At 42.4% G+C, this 16,955-nt stretch overlaps 1 protein-coding gene across 4 annotated transcripts in view; it reads right to left on the bottom strand.

The window, feature by feature from the left end:
• Window positions 1–16,955, bottom strand: part of LOC124307609 (trace amine-associated receptor 9) — a 75,122-nt gene that overhangs the window by 4,624 nt on the left and 53,543 nt on the right. For 3 of the 4 annotated variants that reach the window (XM_046769463.1, XM_046769466.1, XM_046769464.1), the window contains 4 exons: window positions 16,260–16,414; window positions 14,808–14,955; window positions 1,299–1,553; window positions 944–1,043 (listed from right to left, as the gene is read on the bottom strand). In XM_046769463.1, the coding sequence (XP_046625419.1) occupies window positions 944–1,043; window positions 1,299–1,553; window positions 14,808–14,955; window positions 16,260–16,414 (658 nt within the window). The remainder of the gene's footprint in view (window positions 1–943; window positions 1,044–1,298; window positions 1,554–14,807; window positions 14,956–16,259; window positions 16,415–16,955) is intronic. The other variant, XM_046769465.1, reaches the window with a different exon arrangement.

Genomic DNA, 16,955 nt, shown 5'->3' with positions numbered 1-16,955 from the left:
TCGCGGTGCGGCAGCATTAATTAATTGCTATTTTACTGTACGGTGAACTTAATGGACCGCGGTGCATGTGACTGGAATTGCCAGTATAATATACATACAGCGAATGCATGGAACACTTATATATATATATATATATATATATATGTATAAATGTATACTTCAATACCGCAGGTCATAAATTCTTACTACGAATGGCCAATGATCACACACGTATACAACGTATACAGGTACATATAATTATATATTTAATAATCAGCTGTTGCTGAAAAAAAGTAAATTTTATATTAAATACCGAATCCGTGAAATAATCGACGTCGATTTTAACATTCAAGACTCGCAAGCGTGATTGCGTGGTCGTTTTAATTACGAATGAGAAGAAGGGGAAGTCAAGAAGGGTTGAGAAAAATTATCGTCATTCCAGGAAACTTTACTTTACAAATGAGACGGCAGTTCACCGTCCAGCCTTCAGAAGGATTTAAAGTCAGTGTACAATTATCGGGTTCATCTAATTAACGTAATTACATCGTGTAATAGAATGAATCTATATACACGGCTACAGCTGATCAAGATTCAACTATAATCTCAACAACTATTTATAGAAGTCGGTAGGTGTTTATGTATACGTATATAAGTATAATATAAAGTACTGGAATAAAACTTCTCCCCTTCGTATTATTTTTATTTACTGTTATTACTGTTTATTTATTTATTTTTGTTATCTTGATGGCACCGTTGATAAAAGTAGAATACAGAAAGAAAAGTTTCATCACGCTTCCTGCAACCCTCACTTCAACTTTTAAGGCACGAGTATATACAACGAAACCAACTTTTCGCCTCGGTCGATCGTACGTACGTGAAAAAAAGAAAACGGAAAAAAGGAAAACCATAAAAAAAAAAAACTCGAGCGATTTATTTTTTGTTTAGAGAAATTTATTCCTCTTACCAGACAGATCTAAGCCACCGATACTACAGATGTCCAGTCCCCCTGTACTTGTTGCACAACAGTGTTGCTTGGGACCGAGGGGCTTTGGTCTGCATAAGATCTGTAGAAATGCAAAGCAATGAAAAACAAATTAGGTAAATTAAAAAAAATGACACAGCAAGGAGGTAAAATTTTTCCGAACTATAAGAAAACGATTTTCGAAAGCTCTGATCTCAGTCAGAATAAAAAGTCACTATTATCCTAACTCCAAATTCGGCCGAAAAAAGTATTAAAAGTTGTAACGAATCTTAGATATATAATCGTCTTCTTTAAGTCAGGGGAAAGACAAGAGCGGGCAATGGTGAGAAAATATTACCTTAGTGTATAGAAGCTCCTTGGAGATGCGTCGGAAGTGATTGTTCAACAGCCAGTAGAGAAAGGGGTTCCAGAAGCTGTTGGAAAGGGCGAGCCATGTGGCTAGGAAATCTAGGAAGGGGGGCGGTTTGCTTCCTGTACAAGCCGCTACCACTTCCTGAATTGTCCACGGAGTAACCATCACAATGAAACCCAAACTCATCGCGGCCATTGTCCGGGAAGCCGAGGTGGACAATCGTCTTTCGTGAGCTACCAGCTGCGAGCAGAGAAATCAGAAATCATTCGAAAAGGAATTACTCGCATGGATCTCATACCGCTTCCATTCGATCGTCGTACGGTAATTAAGCAGACCAACGTGCAGATTCGACATTAAGTGAGGGTGAAAAAAAAAAACCCCTCGATCCCGGAGTCGAGTTGTCGTTATTTCTTTCGTCAAATCGAACCCGGTCACAATACGTCGATTGTTGTACCGGAAGCAATTCCGGGGGCAAGGAAACTTGGGAGCTTTAGCGTTTTCATCACGACGCAGAGTTGAAAAGTCACCCTAAGACGACAGTTTAATATCGGGCACGTAGACCGTAGGTACATGAAAAGTTGATTTTTCTCCTCCCGTTATCGCTGATGACCCCCCTCACCCTCGATCTTTTCAAAGCTCAGGAAACTCAGTTTTCGTAAACTCTAAATGGGATTTTCACGTTCCGAGAATAAACAGAAACTGATATCCAACTGCAGGTGGTAATTACGTCGGAGCAAACGAGACTCGTAGCTTTCACGGTGAGAATAAGCGAATGAGAAATAAAGAGAGGGAAACAAATGGGGGAAGAGTGCCGGGTAATCTCGTCGGCACGGCGTCAAAAAGCTCGGGAAGTAGGATTACGCAACTGTTCTCCTCTCGAAGGCGAGAACTAGCTCTCGTGCAACGCTATAAGGATTAATGGCCTGGACCAAGTTCTTCTCCCCGACTCGCCGAAATCTCTCCGTCATCTACCTCTCTTTTCGAAGAGATTTTCCCACCCTGTCGTATAGTAGTCGTTACCAGATTAAAAGCGGCTTTTCCACCGAGGAGAAAGTACCTCGTATAAGGTATAGAAAAACGTGTATATATATATGTGTGTGTGTGTGTGTGTGTGTACCTATATAACCGTCAAAGGTGGCACTGCTCGGACGATAAGGCGAAAATACGGCTGTGTTAAATTCTCGTTTTTTTGCTTCTTTCTTTCGTTTTTGTTTTTTTTTTGTCATCCACCCCGCGGGGTGTTGTAACCAAAGATGCGACCGGTGATCTGCACGTGTCGAATGTTACAGGTATAATTCAACCCCAAAATAGAACCCCGTATACCTGTATTTGTATGAGGCCGAGAGCTCGGAGGGAGGATTTGCGGCTTGAGACGAGGATGAGGGTCGTGATATTGGTTGGCGAAAGCTCCCGTTGATAAGGAAAACTCGTGGGAATAAGAGGTGGGCGTAAAGGCGATTACAAGATAATGCCAATGGGAATATACATTATACCCATTTGGTGAAAATTTTCTATCCCCCACCCCTTTCCCTCTACCTCTTTTATCCACCAAGCAGCAGTGTTTTATCACATTTAAACCGCGATGCGCAACAACATCGGGGGTAAGTAAGTGTGGGAGACCACCCCGTTTGGTTTGGGGTTAATGTAGTACGAGTGTAACCCCCCCCCACTTTTCAAAATTCTCCGGGGGAAGGCGTCAGGAGACTTTTGCTTGACTTTAGCTTTATATTTAGGTATAGGTATGTATGTTCCGGTTTGTGAGAGAGCTTGTTTCTTCGTGCGAGGGTTGTCGCACCCTCGGCTTAATTCCAGGATGGTTTAATCAAGGGTCTGTTCTTACGCCCTTTACCGAATTTACCCACCGTTAACGGGGTATTGCAGGAATTTAAACAGCGCCTCCGCTGTTCTGAACTCGGGATTCACGGTCGTTGGTGTTCAAGAATTCGATAAGGGGTCTTGGGTCTTGAGGGTACGTACATACACGATCACCGGTCGTATAATTTGAGGGTGAAACCGTGATTCCTTTGCCCATTTTTTTTTCTACTCATTCATAACCGAGCTGTACAACGAAATAACAGACTTTTAACTTATCGGATTTACCCGGATATATACTATTCGCATAATTTAACACCGAATACGGGTCAGCTGATGCTGCGGTTGTCTTCGCCGCCATCTTTCTCGGATTTACACTTTGTAAGGGCGGACTTGAATTGGGGGTTGCGAAAAAATGAACAAGCTCGGTTCCGCGCACGCAGGAAAACGTTTATATCACGAATTCAAATATGAAAATGGGCGATTAGCATAGGGGCTTGTGGCGGAAGGGCAGCATCGAAGACAAACTGCTCTACCAACATTAGCATGTGCGGGATTTATCGTCTGAACTTCCCCAATACGAGCGAAACTCCCGCCGCGTTATACGCGTATAGTCAATCCGCAATCCTGCATATCGTGAAGCGAATTTTATATTTTGTATTTCGACGTCGTTACGCTACCCATGCTCGCCTTTATATTCGCGGAAAAGTTTATGCAGAGTTCTCCTACCATTCGCCGGAAGCTTATATGTATTATATGTCGCGGATATGCTGACCTCGACGAAAGTAATGAAAAACAGCGAAGTCGTAGGATAAAAAATAAACGAAAACTCATCAGAAATAGAATTTTAATGAATTTTGGAGACTATTTTTGTCATGTTTTAAACTGACCACGATTATTTGTCACTTTTCAATCTCCCGCCGCGGTGTTCGGAAAACCCAGCGTTTCGCTCATGACGTACGTCAGAAATAAATTGCGCGCGAAATTTAAACGACATAAAAACTGCGGCAGTAATATTAAATTACATTCTTATACCGCGTTGTTCCGTTTCACTTGATTAATTCTCGGTATAGCTGGAGTCTTATGAAAACTAAATGTCGACGAGAAATACAGGTTTGAAACCTTCGGTACGCGATGAACGTTTGAATTATAAACCAGTAACGACAGAATAGGTATAAAGACGCTGTAACCCGGAGTCGAAGAGTTAAGTACAGCGGTAAAAATTAAAATTAAAACAACCATTCGAATTCACGTTGAGCATTTTATCGCTCAGGGATTCGACGTGCCGGGCTCACGCCTATCTTCGCTCGTAAAATATATTTAAACACGGACGTTTATGTCATATATACGTGATATCTATATATATATATGTGTGTGTGTGTATAGGTATGTATTTATTCATCCCGCGCACTTTCCGCAACCTGCTTGTGTTGGCCACCCTGCATAACATTCCCAAGATTCCCAGTGAGACGAGCGAGAGCGAGAGGGCGGGAAATTTGAAACGACCTGTTAGGCCTTTCATTAAATTTTCCGTTTCTCACGGAATGATGTTTGTTATTATCTTCTTCTCCGTTACCCTCGGCTTGTTCTTTTCTTGTTGTTGCTGTTGCTGCTGCTTTCATCATCCGATTCGTTGTCACCCACACGATTCCCGGAATCAGGACCAACCTTATATCCCTAGAATGACGGGTCTCGACTCCTCCCGGCAAAGTCTCAACGACGTCGTTAAATTTCCTTATTAAACTACGTGGAGAGAAAGAGAGAGGGAGAGAGAGAGAGAAAGAGGATAATTACACTCGCGATAGAGGTAGAAAGGTTATCCAAGACGAAATAATTCATTTTCCAAGAACACATCCATCCTTCGGCTACACATATTACTCGCATTTTTTGCGCACTTATTCCCTTCCTCCGACACACATCTCGCTCAACCATGCCTAGAAGAAATGAATTATCCTCGCGATTGGACTCGGCTGGGCAATACAATAAACGAATTACAAATGTAAGTACGGCCATTGCAGGACCGTCGTTGTGTCTTGGCCAGGGAGCCAAAAACTGGGTATCTGCGTATTATCTCGACGGCCCGAATCCGGGTTAATGCGTGCTCTTTGACGCGTCAAAAAAACCGAGATGAAAATTCCGTGCGAACGACTCTTGGCAGAATTATCGGTACCGAGGAGGTGGAAGGTTGAGGATGAGGATTGGGACGAGGCCGATGGGGAGAAATGGGTTAAGGAGTAAAAAGACTCGATGGCCTATGCAGCGTAACCTTTTACTGTCCCCCGAGGCATTTTCCAACGCCCGAGACTTCCGGTGCAGTGGCATGAAGCTTGCAGCGAAGGTATATAAAGTGTCGATTCTGCACTACCCGGTTAGAAATACGATAAAATTTTATCACGGGTATACAAGTCAACACTTTCTTTTTTTTTACCAACAGCAGAAATTGTTGCATTTCCATCTTACGCGTTTCCCACTTTTTCGCTCGTTATTTGTACGATTCCTTTATCAAATTGAGAGATTAGATCGCGGTTAATGCTGCTGAAAAATACGGCGGAGAGCACAGCAGTGATTGAAACGTTGAGACCGTTCGTTTTATTCTCGTTTCTTTAAATAATGCTTCGGCCGTCATCGAGATGAATAAAATATAGCAAGTATTATCATATCGTTGATCCGGCAGATTCGAACCAAACGAAAAACACGCCATGTATCCTCGTCTTTCGAAACACCAGCAATTTTCGTCGGCTATTTTATCGCCCCGAATCGGTATACAAAGTCGTTGAAAACAGATAAGAAACACACGTATGTGTCACAGTTTTATCGATTTCATTGTATCGGAATTAGTTGATGTCAGAGAGAAGCGAGGGAAACCGTTGCCAATATTCATTCGTCTTTTTCCAAATTTCTTGGCGACGATATTCGCCGCGGCTTTAGGAAAGGGGATGTAATTTGTCACGATGCGAAACAAACGGGACGAAACAAGGCGGAAGAAAACAAGAAGAAGAAGAAGAAGAAGAAGAAGAAGGAGAGGAGAAGACAAGCAGAGAGAGGGAGAGGGAAAGAGTGAAAAAAAAAGAAAAATTCCAAGGAGGAAAAAATGCGGAGAAACGAGGACTACCTACATCTGTAAAATTAGAGGTGATCACGCTCACGTTCAAGGGACGTCCTCGGGTTTTTTTCCCTCATTTATTCTCGACGCTCCGAGCCTTACCACCTGCAGGTTGGGTGTTAGAAGAGAGAGATAGAACCACAGTTGCTACGTGGAATATGTGTCAATACTGTTGCCACGTCGATCACCGTCCACACCCCCACCCCCCTCCCTCTTTGCCCTCTCGATTTTTCCCGCCCCCGATTCCTTATCTCTGAACAGCCCCACGAATCCCTCCCGGTATCCAATAACTTGAAGAATAATACGTAACCGTTTGCAGGTATACGTTGTGCGTATGGGCGGGTATACATTTGAACCTCGAGTTTCGAGGGTGGGACACCATTGTCCGGTTTTTCTATCGCGCGATTATTATTTACCTTTTACCCACACTCTTGCGTGTAACAATTCGAGCGAAACATCCAACCCCGTGACAATGTGCGAAATATATCCGATGCGATATTTTCACTCGAGGTAAATAATAGCCAAAGGAATTTCTCGATACGCATTTTTTCTTTTTTTTTTCATATGGGTATAAAATGTACTTGTGTTCTATTCGTTGTACGTGACGATACATTTTTTGAAATGCGAGCATTATTTGAATCTATGGCTTACATTACTTTAAACTTTTTTTTTTTTAAATTGGTACACTTTTATCACCCACGAAATAAAATTACAACTGTACGTAAAAAATTTTCGTATTGATAAATAAATGTTTATAGATCGATCTCGTTCTGTAAGGCGATAGATTTTTATAAGATATAATATCCGAACTCCCACTAGCGTGAAAATTTAGCTAAAGGATTCGAATAATTATCAGAGAGAAAAAGGTTGATACATAAAAATTATTTACATTCCTATCCTGCGTTAAGGATCGATGTGTTAAGTTATTAGCAACATGACTGGGAGAAAAAAAATTTCTCATCATTTGTACACATAAAAATGTTGGTTTTCCTCACGTCAACTCTATAAATTAGCGTAAATGTAACAACATCGCTATAGATTTTCAAACGATTACCTCACTTTCGCCAATTTTCAATACACAAGATAATTAATAATTGATCCTTAATCGACGACATCGAATTAACCCAACGACTACGATAAGAACCAGAGACCTCCGATGACGAGAACACCTTTGTCAAACTCTTTGAACGACAATCGCGAAGAGATCGCTACAGCACAAGGCGAACCGATCCGCGTCATTAGGTATCGATTAATCACCCCCGTCTCTGTTGGAAATTCGGCTCTCTTCAAGCTTTTACACATCATACCGAACGTGTATAGCCACGGTACGCAATATAATGAATTGATCAGCGATTCATTAGTCAGCTAGCTTCAGTCCTGCGGCCCCGTTATTACCGCCAATCGAACGATCATCCCCGCATTGTTGAACGATTTGAAATTTCCCTTTGAATCGGGAAACGGCGGACGTACCTGTGCAGCTTCCGTTCAAATCCTCCCGGCTCCAGCCTTGAAATATCACCCCCGTCCCTCGGCCTCCCTTTCTCTCCCCGTTCTGTGGGTTAATTACCACCCAACCCAGTCGCTATTCGCCCTCCTTTCCTCCCTCTCTCTCTCTCTCTCACTCTCTCTCTCTCTCTCTCTCTTGCTCTCTCTGTCAGGCATCTGAGCTTGTGCGAGGAGCCATACTCGAGCGGTTCTTCGGATGGGACATTCGTGCACATCAATTGACCCAGATTCGGGAATCATACTTGGAAATATATTTTCTTTATTTCATTATTTCACCGCGGTTTCGACCCTATAATTACCGGCGGATAGAGGAAATCAACGGTATGTGAGCGATTAGCTTGTAATCGTAGCCTCGTTATTTTTTTGACGATGAAAAGATTTCACTCGAGTACGTTAACTTTATAAAATATTCTACGATTGGCGCGAGCGAGGAAATACTTTATTTAAATAAATTAAAAATTTTTCTCCACCCTGTGTGAAATGTTCGAATATAAAAGCAGACCGCCGTTCGGGAGACGACCTTTCATTCGAATCGTATTTTCCGTAATCAGATGTACGCTCATGAGGCGACGGTTTAGTTGCCCTTTCAAGGGAGCGACGCCGACGCCTTCGGAAATCGAATTATGATGGATCGTTTACTTTTCTTTTTTTCTTCTTCTTCTCCTTCTTTTACTTCATGCTGATAAAATTCCTTTGAAAATCCTTTTCAGCTCGACTAGAGGACCAAAGGCTAATTATCGAGCTCCTAATCCCGTAGCTCTCGTCTTTGGATTCACGCGTTCGCGTACACAGAGGTGATTCGGTCGCGAAAAATTGAAATTAAAATTAACATTGACATTGAAATTAGAGTGATGAGCCCGCGGCGTTATTTCGCGAGTCTTTTTTACTACCTTGTAATGTAATATAGTGGGTTCCTTTCCGATCCTCTGTAATTACGATCATATAGGATTAAACGTACAACGTACGCTCTACACATATCATACCTACGCGCGTTAATATTCGCGCTATAAATATTAAACTAATCGGGAAAATATGGTAATTATTTAATTTAGAATATGCAAATCTGGATTAAACGCAGTTACTCCAGGAAAGCTGCAGGCACGCCTCGCTTGTATGTGTAGTTATGTATATTCTATAACTACGTATAACGAAAGCCCTGGTCTGCGGTCGACGATTCTCTACGATTTGGTAGGTACCTGCGAAATGTATTCGGGACTTGGAGCTATTTAGCCGAATTTCAACCACTTCGCGAAATCCGATCGCGGATCAAGACCACTCTCTATAATTATCCGAGACAATTGGCGCAGCGATCAACCGTATTTGTAAAGAAATTATCCGGTGCCTGTGAGTAGTTAGCTTTCGAAGTGTATTAAGTGATAAGTGAGGACTGGAAAAGTCGGATTTACGGTTTTCGAAAAACAATTAACGGTGGTTAATCTGAAAAAGAGATGTATTTTTTTTCCATGTGAGCAAACCATTTTCACGGATGGCTGTACACGGTTATAAATTAAAAAAAAACAAGGTAACCATGCGTGAACAAGCAAAATCCGTCAACTTTACGACACAAAAATAACGGATCGAATTATTGATTTGGGGCATGCGACGAAGAAGCGTTACTCAATTGACGCGGGAGAGAGTAATAAATTATCGAATCTGTTTTATCGGTCGAGGTGAAATTATTAACACACGTGTAGTCATAAAGCGAAGGGAGTGGAGGAAGAGAATTGAACAGGAGTGTGCCAAAACATTTTTTCCACTCCCGTGCCGTTTCTTTGTTTAAATTTTTTGCACCGGATATCGGACAACACAGATACGCGTGTACGCGATTTCCGGTTACGTTCAGAGAATATAAAACCCTAGCGAACGGTGAGAATGAATAAAGAGGGGGGGAAAAAGAATTGTTTTGATGAAAATTCACAGAAAACTAACGCGAAATCGATACTCGACAACTTTGGCAACGGAATTCCGGGATTTCATCGTCGAGTCAGAATTCGAAAATCAACCAGCTGCAGCAGCGGACCAATTTATTTTTCACCGCTGATCAAACGAGACAACGACAACGACTGCACGGCAGCCAATTCCCGAGGGAAGAAAGTGGGAGAGGATTCGATGCTCGTTACGTGAAAAGAGGAAGTCGAAAGAGTCCGTGAAAATAAGGCGCGATCGAATGAGAAAGGAAGGATAAAGCGAAGCGGGGATCGAGAAGAGAAGGACCAAGATGGCGGTCGGAGGTCCGGTTTTAGGTATTGCTTCTTTGTTTCCTTTTCTCTTTTGTTTTCATTTCCCTTTGTCAAGCCTCGCGAACCGATCGTCTCTCCGCGCATCGCCAAATTTCACAATCGATTCTTCTCCCTCTCCTCGCAAGATCAGCGGAAGCGAATTCGAAGGCAGGCAGGGTATAAGCTCTTATGTATTTGCCTTCTCCGCCGTTTGTTCAACCGCGAATTGATCCGAGATATACGAGAGTGGAAACAACGTCTGATTGTTTTCAAGAACGGAAGATCGAGCGGAAATTATGCAGCGAACGCGAGACGAGCTTTCGTGATTAAAATTTCGCAAATATTTCTCGCGATTTTAGGATGAAAACTTTCACCTTATTACCAATATATCATTCCCGCTCCGTGACGCGGCTACGCATACCTACCGATCTCTCAAAACTTTTTAACGCCTGCACCCTCCAACGGTTTTTAATTAAACGAGGGAAGCTGCCGGCGCTCTTCACTTTTTCTTAGATTACACGATATCCTCCTCTACTCCCGAGAATTCGGTGAACACACTTTGCGTTACACCTGTAATTCGGATTTCCAACATCAGAGTACGCGTGACCTTTTTCCCGAAGCTTTTCCACCCCTTTTTTCGCACGGATTTTACGCTTCGCGAGTCGGACGATTAATTCGATAAATTAGAACTAGGTCGCTGTGAAATGCCGCGAAAGATGTAACTTCAAACAGGATACAATTGGCGAAATACGTCACGTCCCGATGCCGATGCAATAACGTTTGTTTCAATGGAACAACGGACGCCAATTTCGGTTATAAGGAACGCGGAATCGCGGGTTGGTTCCAGATTGAAATTCAATTCACAGCCTCGGCTCCCGATCGTCTCCCTCTCTCTCTCTTTTGAGTACAGGAGACATCGCGATATCTAATGAAACTTTCGCTCTCAAGTTTCGCATTCCGCAGCCCAAAGTTCAACTTCAGAGTCAAACGTTAAAGATCTTCCAACCACGGCTACACGTTGCATAATCCTTCGTCATTCAGGGACCTTCAAAGAGAGAGCGAGAATCATTCTCTTCGTTCACTTCGTTCTCGTCAAAGGACGTAAGGATTTAGATACTCGTGGCTACGTTAAATTCGCCAGATCGCAGTCGGAGAACCGCGTATCCTGACTGCGGGGCGTTATAACAGCGGTGTAAAACCGGATGACGATGGCTTATACGGGGATTCCCCGCAAACTTCGGATCCCCGAGTGTCCCACTAAATTAACCAGACATAATTCATCCCTCTTTTCGACCCCCTATTGCCGCGTAAAAAATCCCAACCGCATCCCTCGAGTTTCAGCTGACTTAAAAAGGGAGGACGATGACGTCACGCGCGCACAAGAGTCGAGAAAGTTTACCTCGAGCCGTGAAACGGGAGTAGGGAGAAAATTTCCGCGGTATTTTACTGTGGAAAAATTTCCCCCGGAAGCATGCGGCAGCGGTTTTGGAGCAAATTTTTTACGGCGTTGCGGTTTCGTTGTGGAGATGAAATTTTTCACACATTCGACCCTGAAAAATCGCCGGTGCAGTTTTTTCGGTTACTCATCTTGCCCGGGATATCGGTCAAGGTATCCGGTTTCCGGGTGCGGGTTCATTGTTCGCGGGGTATAAGAAAAAAGTGAATAAAGTATGAGGCAAGAAAAACAAAGAATGAGAGAAAAAGAAACAAGACGAAGGTAAAAAAGAAATCCGCTATAAGGCGGGAAAAATCGAAAGCTGGCGAGGAGAAGAAGCGAAAAAGCCTGAAAGCTCCATCTTTAGCAATTTCCTGCCCACCCAGCAGCGGCTCCTTCGTCTTCTTCGTTCAACTTTACTTCTATTTTTCATCCTTCTTCTGCTCCTCCTTCGTCGGCATCGTTCCCCTGCGAATATACGAGCCTGTAACACGCTAAGACCTAACGAGCCGTAGGTACGCCTCGGCCTATATACACGACAACGAGAGAGTTTGAATCGCGCCTAGACAAAAGGAATCGAAAATCCTAAAGCTCGCGTGAATTGTGTGTCTCGGGATTAACCGAGGCGGGATGATTTAAGGACGATTTCGAATCATCTATAGTCATACGCTGCTCGAATGCCTTAGTTCTATGCATTACAGCGGTACATTGTACAGGCATATCATAGGTATGTATATTATACCTATATAACATGTAGAAATTCCAAGAATTCTTTTTTTTTTTTTCTTTTTGTGTGATTCATGGAGCGCACGATCGAACTGTATTATACTACAGATATGTACAGCGAACATGGCGTGAACTTAAACTGATTCCCCTAAAAATAGCTAAATTTCGGGTTTATAGATATAAGTCGGAAGTAATTTGGGGAATGCGATAATGGTTTTACAACTTTAATATACGGCTCGGAAGGATCGCGGGTTGTATCATGTATAAAATTGCGTCTGGGGCATGTAAAGTGGTATGGATGCTTCGAGTTGAGAAGCAAAAAAAAAATTGAAGTAAAAAACAGAGAAATAGAACCGAGCAGAAAATTCGCGAATGCTCGATGTAAAGTGTATAAAAATATAAGGAAAAGATATAACTTTTTCGTCAAGGTTTCGCAGGTTGTTTTACTCTTTTCAACTCTTTTTTTTTATGCAACAGCAATTAAACGACGAGTCGCGAAGAAATTGACTATACGTATTTTTGATGGAGAAAGTTTTTTTGCCCACGATATTAAATTACCGCAGATATAGAGAAGAAGTTGTGCTTATAATATGAAACAGGGATTTTTCAGACAAAATAAGTAGAGTAGCAGCGTCACTTTCTTACTATTGTACTGCAAACATTTTTTTTTTTCCACAATAATAACTCGCCGAGGCTTTCGTGGCGAAAGGAAAAAAGGACTAAGTAAGGATGAGAAGAAGAAGGTGGTGTCGAATTTTCATCGGCTCTGAGTAATATACATTATACAACGGTTGAAAATATATATATATATATGTTTGTATAACAATTGCGTACGAACCTTTTATTCTCTTTCCCTTTTACGTTTTTTCTATTTCTTTTTTCGACTTTATTATTTTTTTCAAATGGATGCGTATTATATATTATTTACTCTTCTCTCTTTCATTTTTTTCTTTTTTTTCGTTGCTCCCGCTCGCGCTGTTTCTTACTCTTTCTTTTCACCCTACGGACCGTAAATAGATGCATGTATATATATAATGTTCTTAAAGCGAAAGCGGGAGAGAAAGGGGGAAAAAATTGAAAGAGATGGGGATATTCTCGCGTCAAGTTGGTCGATAGAGCAAATTATTATTTATATTCTATGGAAAAGACTTGTGAAATCAGCGAACGAGGATGCGGGAAAGGAAAGATGGACATGCCTTGTACCTTTCCAATCGCTTTACCCCCGTGATCGAAAACTCGAGAGGCTTCTCGTCCCGCGTTCGTATCCTTATCCGTAACCTCACCGCTACTCGAATATAGATCCTTAACCCCAGAAGCTCGCAGCCGTTGTTCTCGGTTTGTAAAAAATTGTTGAAAATCGAGAGACGCGATGTTTCGAAGAGTCGCGGGAAGTGAAAGGAAAATAACAGACGCGAGGAATAAAAAAAGAAGTAGAAGGCTTGATCGATTTCACCCGATCGTTACAAATATCGAAAACGGTTGGTAACCTGCCTATTTAATTATAGGATCCTGTGAAGCGCAAAATATATTTGATGCCGGAGTTCAAATTTCACAGAGCGTGAATTCCATGCCCTCCTATAATGCATGCGTGGTATTACAATAATACGGGTAGGTGGTATACGGATTCGTCGCTTGTAATTTCCAGTTTCAGCGGCATCGGTATTATAACAGCGATTACAGAGGCACGCGATTTACACGCCCGTGATAGTCCTGGCATCGTAGAATTTTGATCGTTTGCTAATCGAGGTTGAAATTTGTTTGTACGCGGGCGTTTAGGGAGCTTCCATAAATTAAGCATCGTACTCGAAGGGGGGAATGGGTCAAGGAAATCGTCACGCTTTGTCACACGGGGGAGGAGTTTGATATCATTCGTCACGCAACGATATCTTTCAGTTCAACGATACATATTATCTCTCGTCAATAATTGAATTTAAATCGGTACTAAGCGGAACGAATTTTTTCAATTTTTTGTTTACGACGAAACGACGATCAATCATCATTTATTCGAATGAGATTCTACCTTTTACTTCTCTCTCTCTCTCTATTCCCACTCTCTTTTTGTGTAAAATGATTTTGTTCAGAAAACTTGTCGTTAGATTCTCGGACGTTTCTTTGTCAGTAAACGTTCTCCGTTTCTCATAATATAAACAAATGATCAAAGAAGCGAAGAACGATTTTCGCGCATCATCATTTCACACACATGCTATACGTACGTGAGTGCAGATATTAAATTTCATGCATCGATCCAGCTCTTTCATCGTGCGCAAGTAGTAAAGAGAGGTTGAGGAGGAAAATAGCGTCAGGGTACGTAGTGCCGTATTCATCGTGGGTAAATACACAACCTTTTTGCGCGCATGCAGCCGCCTTCGAAGGGATATTTCATAAAGAAAGTTGAGCGGTGCGCTAAAGAGCCGCATGGGAATTTCTCTACGTTCAACGGGAGTCGAGGACCTCCCAAAGGACCCGCCTCGAGCCCTCGGGACGCGGTTTTCCCGTCTCTCCCTGTCCGCCTCGAACTTTACTACTAAAAGGCTCCCGACACGGAGCCGCGTTTTTCCCCATTACCCATTACCCATTTCTCTTTTCCTACTCGGGCGGTTTTCTTATTCCGCGTTTCGTTACCAATCTTTCGGTTATCCTTTTGCGGATTATCGCCGTCAGGTATTACCGTCAATTTCACTCCTAAAACTCACCCTTTCGATGTGACCGCCGCTGACGACTTCCGGTGCGTTTACGCATACGACCCTCTTCAGTCGCAGCTTGTTGACGTGAAACGCCGAACCGTAACAGTACATCAGTACCATCGTCGTCGGAAAGTAGAAACAACAGCAGGCCAATATCCTGTAATATCGAAAGTTCAGTCGCAGTGCTTGCAGGCTTACATCCTTGGATTTACTCCATTTTTCTACAAATTCTTATTCTTGTGATACAAGCTTTCTCGTTTTTTGCTCTTACAACTTGTCGGAATTTATTTTTTTATCCGATACATACGACAATGACTTACGTTAGCTCGTCAAGTACGTACCGTCAAGATTGGCGGTTAACGAACGCACCGAGTTGATTGAAAAAAACAAAAATATTTAAAGCACGCGAGCTGACGGACTATCTTTTATCGCGATGAGAAGCCTTCTATCTTCCCCGGCGAAAGTATCGTCACATATTTCTCCCCTCTCGGGATAAAATTCGACATTTGAAATTTTTTGTACGTTTCTAGATTTTAAAAGCTTTCATTCCAGCCCTATGTCAATACGACCGATGCACGGAAAGCCGAAATATACCAGTTCTAATATTTCCAACATCTCGGAAATCGTCAGTTCGTTCAAAAATTCTCGTTCTTCGCCAGTTCTCAAGAGTAGATCCCCCCAAAAAGCACTTCTAGTTCAAAAACCTTTCACCGAGTACAATGAAAATGTGGTCTTTACCCACAAAAATACCTTCTCTAATCAAAATTGTATTCATGTAATTACTTTAGGTCAGAAACTTTTCAGACGAAGGATGAGAATATTTATACATACCGTGTCTTTGCGAAATTTTTTTTTTTCTTCAAGCCGATTATATACCTACGGCATGTCGTTCGGATAAATTTTCCATCGATCCTCAAATAAGTTCGACATAATTAATACTTTCTTAAGAATCTTTTTTCCACGCTATATCCGTAGGTACGTAACAATCTTCCTTAAACATCGAGCACGAAAAAAAAAGTGAAATTCACTCGACAAGTTTAGTATAAAAACGGGCAGGCCAAGTTTTAACAGTTTTTGTTTTTACGATAGCTTGCTCCGCGAATATTAGTATTTAATAAACGTTATTTTATCGGTCAGTAAAATCCAAAGAAGCAACTTCTTCATATTTTCTACATCGATCGTTGCGGAGTGAACGTGGAAAAAAAAAGACGACATTGACAAAAATGAATACTTTTTGTAATCCTGCGATGCAACGCGATGACCGAGTGCGCTTTTTAACTCTAATAATAATATCACGAGATTCGATAAAATTTGAAATTTTCATCCGCCGTACCGGATCCGTCATGGTGGATTTTTGAAATTTGATTTCGTATTCGCAATCAGCGAGCCGAAAAACCAGAGAATTGACTCGGCACAACAACGCGTGATTCAAGGGGATAACAGGATGGATTTGAAACTTGCCTGAGGGATGCCCTGGCGAAAAATGGATCGCAGGCGAGAAGACCGGAGCCGTTGAAGTAGTAGCCTCCTCTGGGAAGAACGAGGGCACCGAAGACCGCAACGCTGGCTATCCAGGTCGTCGACATCACTGCAACGCAACCCTGCCGCATGTAATACTGCGTCAACACACACAAAAGAAACTTTACAGATGATACTATTATAAAGTTAAAGGGATTTGTAGATTTATGGCCGCATTGGAGTTCAAAAAAATATTGCTATTTTTCTTCTTCTTCGACTTCCGCATCCTCTTCTCTCGCTTTTCTCTATCACTTTTCACAAGCATACAGAGACGTCAAACGGCTAAACGGGGAATTAGAGGGCAAGAGGAAAAACAAGAGGGTGGACGAATCGGGAGGTGTACATAGAAAACGGTACAAGTGCCATTATAGCCGGGGTGATAATACACCGAGTGTCGTTCTATCCGGTTCACGGATGACTGTCATAAGTTCCAACAGGTTTTATCGCGGCCGTTTTACGAGCGCATTTCGGCCGCCGAGCCGCGGGCTACGCGAGTAGAGGAAAACGGCAAAAAGAGGGAAAACCGAGGGTCGAAGGGCGTCTGAGCAGCTTTCGGAATGCGAAACGCGGAGCGTATTATCTGCGGCATGCGAATTCTTGTTACAAAGGGAAGAAGGACGGGAAGATTTACCTGCAAAT

This window comes from Neodiprion virginianus, chromosome 6, assembly GCF_021901495.1.
Source record: "Neodiprion virginianus isolate iyNeoVirg1 chromosome 6, iyNeoVirg1.1, whole genome shotgun sequence".
Lineage (NCBI taxonomy): Eukaryota > Metazoa > Arthropoda > Insecta > Hymenoptera > Diprionidae > Neodiprion > Neodiprion virginianus.
The sequence above is the reverse complement of the archived record's forward strand: the minus strand, read 5'-3'. Positions and strand labels throughout refer to the sequence as shown.